The 8,303-nt window shown below is 35.9% G+C and overlaps 1 protein-coding gene across 1 annotated transcript; it reads right to left on the bottom strand.

Annotated features, from left to right (window-relative positions):
• Window positions 1-584: 584 nt before the first annotated feature.
• frzb (frizzled related protein) lies at window positions 585-5,159 on the bottom strand. The gene is made up of 7 exons (XM_073845821.1): window positions 4,394-5,159; window positions 3,923-3,961; window positions 3,747-3,803; window positions 3,465-3,530; window positions 3,148-3,352; window positions 3,008-3,071; window positions 585-1,531 (listed from the first exon to the last, which is right to left on the bottom strand). Exons 1-7 carry the CDS (start codon window positions 4,848-4,850, stop codon window positions 1,460-1,462), a joined length of 960 nt encoding a protein of 319 aa, XP_073701922.1. The 5' UTR covers window positions 4,851-5,159; the 3' UTR covers window positions 585-1,459.
• Window positions 5,160-8,303: the final 3,144 nt, after the last annotated feature.

Here is an 8,303-nt window from a genome sequence, read left to right as displayed (position 1 = left end):
GTGATTTTCTCAGTATTTTGATTTTTTTGCACCCTCAAATTCCAGATTTTCAAATAGATGTATCTCAGCCAAATATTGTCCTATCCTAACAAACTATACATCAATATAAAGCTTATTTATTGAGCTTTCATATGATATATACATCTCAGTTTTGTAAAATTTAACCTTATGACTGGTTTTGTGGTCCAGGGTCACATATTACTCTCCTGATTCAGATAAAACAAGTTTTTCACTGGAGAAAGCAATATTATATATTATTATATAGTATATTTCATCTGGAAGCAATAGTTTGAAGGTAAAAATGTTTTAATAGTAAATTTGTTTCTTACAAACACACATATGTTTGCTTCACAAGACAATTGATAGAGTCGTGTAGATTACTTATGGATTGTTGTGATGTTTTTAATCAGATGTTTGAACTCTCATTCTGACGGCACCCATTCACTCCAGAGGATCCATTAGTGAGCAAGTAATGTAATGCTAAATTTCTCCAAATCTCCACATTTTGGATAGCATTTTAAGCATTATTTCATTTTCAATATGCCACTTCTGTGTAAATAAAAATAAATACATGTCACACAGAGTTGAATAAGATTAAACATCTTTACTTGAACCGAAAGTACAGTGAAGAAATATTCTTGTTTGTCTTGGAAGACAAAATGTCGATTTGTAAAATTGATGTCATTAACAATGCATAAAACATGGTCATGTTATGACTGATAATGGACTAACGGTGGATTCTGAAGCGTTATGTACAGTTTGTACAATAACAGCTATTTTTGAATTGCATGACGCTTAAGATCAAGCATATCTACGAGAGAACAGAACTACAGAAATTATCATGTAAAAAGCTTTTTTTCTTTTTTTAAATGAACATCATTCAGAAAGCCCAACAGCTTGTTTTCGTCGTCCACGATAATGTTACACTCCCAGTCTCGGATCATCCCGACAACTCTGTGCATCTGCCAAAGGATTCTCTTCCCCCCCCCCCCCCCCCCCGTGCCGTTCATTGTTCTTCAGAAGAACGTTGAAACCTCCTGAGGGGAAATTCAGCACAGCTGCAGTTTGTGATGAGAGCGCGTTTGTTGCTTTAGTACGCAGAGAGCTCAATGGAGCGCTGCGTCATGTCAAAGCACACTGGCATCTCCGTGGCTCTCCACCTCAACGCTGCTAGAAAAATACTCCTCCCTCTCGTTCATTCCTTCTCACTTTGATGGGCAAACGCTGCCCGACACTCGCCACCCTTTCCCAACAAGTATACACGGCAATGTCTTACCAACATTTTGTTTGTGCAAAGGCAACATTTTGTTTATGAGAATATAACAACAATAAAACATAAAGCAACAACTAAAAAAAAACAGTCTCAGCCAAAAATGAAAAACAAACAAACGAAAGTACAATAGTGCAATTTTTCAGTTTTTTGAACCTCTTCTTCTCCATGTGGATTTTGTAAGGACAGTTAGTGGCGGGTCCGTCTTGGGTTGTTCTTGCCTGGGGTTGGGTGTGGCTGACGCAAAAGCTGGTCCCAGCGCTGGCACACAGAAAAACATTAGTCACTTCCCATTGCCCTCTGCATCAGGGGCCTCTTTCCATATGCTCATTCAAAGCTACACAATGTTAGATTTTATGTCAGTAGGTCATAGCCATAGAACATAAAAACTAATGATCTGTCTATCTATCTATCTATCTATCTATCTATCTATCTATCTATCTATCTATCTATCTATCTATCTATCTATCTATCTATCTATCTATCTATCTATCTATCTGTATATATTTAGACAAATAAAAATATAATTTCACACACGCACACACACGTTGTGTTTACATGTTTTATGGGGACATTCCATAGGCGTAATGGTTTTCATACTGTACAAACCGTATTTTCTATCGCCCTACACCTAAACCTAGCCCTCACAGGAGATTGTGTACACTTTTACTTCCTCAAAAAAACTCATTGAGTATGATTTATAAGCCTGTTTCCTCATGGGGACCTAAAAAATTTACTGGTATTACTATCCTTGTGGGGACATTTGGTCCCCATAACGTGATAAATACCAGGTACACACACACACACACACACACACACACACACACACATACACACACACACACACACACACACACACACACACACATTTTTAATTAAAGAAATCTGTCTATATATCAGAAAAAAAATTTATATATTGTATATAGGTTTGTGTGTGTGTATATATATATATATATATGTATATGTATGTACAAATTATGTATTTGTACAATACAACTCTATCTATCTATCTATCTATATATATATATATATATATATATATATATATATATATATATATATATATATATATATATATCTGAACCACAAAATCAGTCTTAAGTAGCCAACAATACATTGTATGGGTCAAAAGTATCATTTTTTCTTTTATGCCAAAAATCATTAGGATATTAAGTAAAAATCATGTTCCATAAAGATATTTTCTAAATTTCCCACTGTAAATATATCAAAACTTATATCAAAGCTTAATTTTTGATTAGTAAAATGCATGTTAAGAACTTCATTTGGACAACTTTAGAGGCGATTTTCTCAATATTTAGATTTTTTGCACCCTCAGATTCCAAATTTTCAAATAGTTGTATCTTGGCCAAATATTGTTATTAACCATACATTAATGGAAAGCTTATTTATTCAGCTTTCAGATCATGTACAAATCTCAATTAAAAAAAGACCATTATGACTGGTTTTGTGGTACACACACATAGTGGAAAAACATGTAAAACTCAGATTCTTGGTACAAATTCCACCTGTAGCTACTCTTCTACAACACCTGTGTAAACTTGAAAATTGACTTCATACTTCCACCAAAAATCACCTTGAGACCAGTTGAAATTAAATTAAAAGTCACTGAGCAAAACTGGCTAATAAAGTATCAAATGCAATAGTTATTTTAAGTGTGACTAAAGTATCCAAATACTTTTCGGGCTCACTGTATTGCAGTGAATGCTATTTTCATACCTTCACTTTCCGTCCCATTTTGTCTTTCCACTTCTGTGCAATGGATCCGTCAATGAGCAGCAGCCTGTGGGAGAAATGATTTATGAGAACAGGAATATAACCCACGAATATCCTCCTCATCACATAAATCAGGCCCTTACCTGGACCTTTCCTCGTTTTCATAACCCATGATGATGTATTCCTCATTGGCTGCCAGCGGAGGACACAGACACCCAGAGTTATAATAAAGAGTGACCGTGTCTCGAGGGATGTTGACCAGAGACGACTTCAGGACGTCTTTGACCTCAACGATGGCGCTCAGGTCGTGATTTCTAGCCTTGATCTCTTTCACTCTTGCCCGGATGACTGCAAAGAGAAACAATGAAAGCGTGTCCAGGTTTACGCATTACAAAAAGTACTTTTAAATGTTTGTGTAAGAAATACAAAGCAGTCTGAGATAATAAAATTAAGGCCTTACCATAATTGTAATTGTTCTTTGAATATGTCTTTTGACCAAGTCTCACAGACTTGCATTTGCAGCGATCTGAAAAAGTAAAAGTGTTTGTTTAGAAATTTTAGGCAGAACTTGTTTAAAAGAAATACTTTTATATTTTTCTATTATCTAAACAGCAAAAATAGACTGTTAAGCACTTTGCTATGCCATTCGAAACGTATCTGCATCTAATATTTAAGAATTATGCACACAAACAAAACTAAAAAACCTAATAAATATAAAACTATTAACACTCAGATAGCATACCATTAGCTCCTTTGCAGTTGGCATTATGTGAATCCATTGGGAAGTCTGGATTTCCTTCTGTACGAGAACCAGAACTGAGATTAATGTTCAAACTGCATTTCATTAATGCATTTTTTTTAGAAATATCTCTTTAAATATGCAATATTTAATCACAAAGTAATCAAAAATGATCTCACCAGGGTTACATTTTGAAGGATCTTGATAGTAAGGATTATCTTTAGGGAAGAAATGTTCAAATATGATTAATTTTATGAAATAATAAAATAAATATTATACATGCTATAATTAGTAACTAAAATATAGGAATATATTGGGTGAATACATGTAAAATTAGCCACTTAGGATAACTAAATTAACTGTCAAAATTGACCCAATAATACACTTTTTATTATAATACAATATAATGAATCACTAGACTATGTAAATATAAGATTAGTATCAAGTTTACTTGAATCAATCCTATATAATAATAAACATTATTGTACACTTTACATATTAAATATACTATATGTAGTGCATTTACAGAACTTTGGGTCACTTTCTGACACTGAGATGACTGTCAAAAGAGACCCAATTTACCTAAATTCTCCCTATATATCAAAATAAATAAATAAATGACAAACATAAATGATAAATGCATTAATAACCTGGCCCCTCCGCCTTGACTATCGCCTCAGGTGAGATGCAAACTCCTCGGTCGTAGACGGGCAGCTCCTCGCAGGCCAGACTCTCCGGCCACGTATGGTTGTACTTCTTCATGACCGGTTCGCAGCCGCACTTGGCCCGCTCGCAGACGGACTTGCAGGGCTTGATGGGGTCGTGCTGGAAGTCGATGGTGCATATGGGCGCGTACATGGCGCACAAGAAGAACAGCAGGTCCGGGCTGCACTGGGTGCCCAGGAGCCCCTCGAACTGCTCGATGGCGAGCACAGCGTTGGCCTGCGTGCTGTGATGGAGGTGGTTGGGCATCTTGGTCATGTTCCACGGCATGGACTTGCACATGGGGATGCGGATGGGCTCGCAGGACGCGGCCGCGGTGCCTCGGGGGATCTCCAGAAGACAGGCGATGGCCAGGACGCAGATGAACATCTCGTAGGAAAACATATTAACGCAACTGAGAGATGAAGCTATTTATAATTCACCAAGGGCATGCGGAGATCTTCTGGAGAGCTGGAGACTCTTGCGCGTAAAAGCTCCCCAAAACCAAGTTCCTCAAACTAACTTCAGCATGCTGAAGTATTGCATCAGATACGCAGAGAACGAAAGCTCATGTTTTTAAATTCTCGCTGAAACAGAGGTGGATAAAACAAAAATTTCTCTCCTGGAAATGGTCGTCGGGTTCCTTACTTCAGGAGCGCGCTGGTGAACTGATCTTTCCCCTGGCTCCTGCTGACAGAAAGCGACTGGAAGCAGCTGGAGGAGGAGGAATAAGAGGAGGTGGGCTGGGGACATTAAGCAGTCCACCTCCTCCTCCATCTCTTCAGTCTCCTGTTGCGCCCTCAAACACAACACTGTTGACTTACTGCTGCCGTAAAAGACTTCAACAAAGACAAAAGCGCTGTTTGAATAAGTAAAATAGCACTTTGAGTTGTGGACATAAGGAGGTGTTAATTTAAAGGCAGACCTCTAATCAACATCGGCCTGTGTTGATTAGGGCACTAAAAGGTTTTAAAAAAAAATTGAAAGAAGCGTCACACTTTATATCTTGTTGTTGTACCGCAAACTACATGTGATTATTTGGAGATGATGTTTTTGCACATGTAGCATAAGCCTGACTTAAATATGGAGAAATTTGGCCACACTTTTGTATTAAAACGTTATAAAACTTTGTAATCGCGAAATCAAACTCGTTAACCAGTAAGGCTAATATTCGCCTTTTAGCATAGCATTTATTTATTTATTTATGAGTAAAATAAGGCTTACGGTTAACATTCAATTAACCTTTAACAACATAAAGCACATAGTCATTAGTAGCCTACCTGAAAAAATGCTAGCAAATTACTAAACAACTACAACTACCATAAGGATGCCACGTTATGTTCTTGACGAATCTTGACATCACTTTGTAGTCTTTATGTAGAAATTTGTTCTTACTAGCGACTTATTTGAGGAATGACTGCAAATTTTAAAGTCTCTTCAAGAAATGCTAACTACATAACTTCACTTGCTCATTTAAATCGAAAAACAAACAAACCAAAAAAAAAAAAAAACATTAGGAATTATTGAGGGAACTCAGACAAAAAATATTAAGGGGTGACTTTCATTAAGTTTCATACAGCTCTGTAATTGTGTAATCTGTAATTTGCTGATTAACCAGTACGCTTTTAACAAAGTTTATTTATTTACGAGTAAATACGGTTTACGGTTAACATTAATTTCCGGATTTACATAAATGGAAAAAATGCTAGGATAAAAAACCCATTAGGAATTTCTTGATGAATCCGACATCCGTTTGTAGTCTTTATGTAGAAAACTGTTGGCATCTTACCTTTAGCGGCATATTTGAAGAATGACTATGTAATTTGTGTTGTACAACAAAATGTAAAATAATGTTAACTACTTTATGTACTCATAAATCGAAAAACTGATAGGCTAAAAACCCATTAGGAATTCTGAGGGAACTTAATGACAAAAATATTAAATTCATTAAAACATCATACAACTCGAAATCATGAAATCAAACTAGCTGGTTAACCAGTAAGGCTAATTCACCTCTTTAGTGTAGCATTTATTTATTTACGTGTAAAATAAGGTCTAAGGTTAACATTCATTTCACATTTCACAGCATAAAACACAGTCATACCTCAAACATGTTTTCTGAAATAAAATGCTAGTTGCTAACAAGCTTCTAAACAAAGACTACAACTACCATAAGTATGTAACGTTACCTTGAAGATGAATCAGACATCCGTTTGTAGTCTTTATGTAGAAATTTGTTAGCATCCTATGTTTAGTGGAATATTTGAGGAAGGACTGCATTTATGCTGTGCAACTAAATGTGAAAGTCTCTTGAAGAAATCGTAACTACATAACTTCATTTAATTATAATTTGAAAAATATTTATTTACGAGTAAAATGAGGTCTAAGGTTAACATTCATTTCACATTTTACAACAAAGCACACAGTCATACTTCAGACATGATTTCTGAAATAAAATGCTAGTTGCTAACAAGCTTCTAAACAAAGACTACCACTACCATCAGTATGTAACGTTAAGATGAATCAGCCATCCGTATGTGGTCTTTATGTAGAAATTTGTTAGCATCCTATGTTTAGTGGCATATTTGAGGAAGGACTGCATTTAATTTATGCTGTGCAACTAAATGTGAAAGTCTCCTGAAGAAATGTTAACTACATAACTTCATTTAATCATAATTTGAAAAACTGCTAGGGTAAAAACCCATTAAGAATTTCTAAGGGAATTCAATGACAGAAATATTAAGGACTCAATTTTCATTGAAATGTTATACAACCCTAATCGTGAAATGAAACTCGCTAGTTAACCAGTAAGGCTGATTTGCCTTTTAGCACAGCGTTTATTTATTTATGAGTAAAATAAGGTCTATGCAGGGTTCGTACGGGTGCTTGAATTCCTTGAAAATGCTTGAATTTTAATGTAGTGTTTTCAAGGTTTGAAAAATGCTTGGATTTTGGATGAAGTGCTTGAAAGTGCTTGAATATGCAGTTGCATCGGTTTCATATTAATTCGCTTTCATACTAAATAGTTATTTTTTGTTATGCTTATAATATGTAAAAGAAAGAAAAGAAAAAAACAGCTCCGCTCAAGTGTGCACGTGAGGCTGTTGTGTGATCCGCCGGTCTTTCTTGCTGCGCGCCCTCTGATGGAACAGAGCGGTAGATAAAACATGTCAGTTATCAGGAGGTTGTTGCATCAGTCCTCGATGGCTGAGAATTTGGGGATCGCAAAATTGCCAGCCCAATGTCCCGGGACTATTGTGTTTTCCAGTCGGGCTGCTAAAATGTTTCACCGGACTATCTTAAAGTAGAGAGCTCGTGCGGGTCATTACAAACTCATCAATTTAGCCTTATCAAAGTTTTAAATGTATTAAAAAGTATAAGTAAAGGCTTAATTATAAGTTTAAGAGTTAGGGACGGATATACGAGAATCGCGATAGGGCTGGATAAAACTTCAAAAGGCAATGATATCATATTGAATAAACATACACACTGCACGTTTCAAAGTCAAAACGCGGCATGGATGTCTTTATATGAATGTATCTGAAACACCGACTGTCCTCAGAAACGTGTCGTTGGCATTTTCATTTCATGTCTGATAAAACTGCGTTAATGCTGATTTGTGTACAGCCATTACTAGGAAACCGTAATATTTCAGCGCTCCTAAAGCGCCCCCTCGTGACAGGGAATGAATTTGCGAATATTCAGCTGTTTAGCAAGATTATTACAAATATTGGCCAATGTTTTTATGCAGCAAACACATAAGAGTTGTAAATGTAAAAGTTATGTGCTTTCTAAAAATCTAAACAATTAAGACAGTAATATTTATGTTTTAAATAAATTATACTTGAAATATCCATT

This window comes from Garra rufa, chromosome 8, assembly GCF_049309525.1.
Source record: "Garra rufa chromosome 8, GarRuf1.0, whole genome shotgun sequence".
NCBI classification, from domain to species: Eukaryota; Metazoa; Chordata; class Actinopteri; order Cypriniformes; family Cyprinidae; genus Garra; species Garra rufa.
Note: the sequence above shows the minus strand (reverse complement) of the source record. Positions and strands in the feature narration are given on the sequence as shown.

What these genes read in the sequence shown, in the direction of transcription:
- frzb (XM_073845821.1), bottom strand. Translation starts at nt 4,850, where the DNA reads ATGTTTTCCTACGAGATGTTCATCTGCGTCCTGGCCATCGCCTGTCTT. An exon ending in TCCTTCAAAATGTAACCCTG is followed by an intron (nt 3,804 to 3,922) that starts GTGAGATCATTT and finishes GTTCTCGTACAG; the next exon opens with AAGGAAATCCAGACTTCCCA. An exon ending in GAAAACGAGGAAAGGTCCAG is followed by an intron (nt 3,072 to 3,147) that starts GTAAGGGCCTGA and finishes TTTCTCCCACAG; the next exon opens with GCTGCTGCTCATTGACGGAT.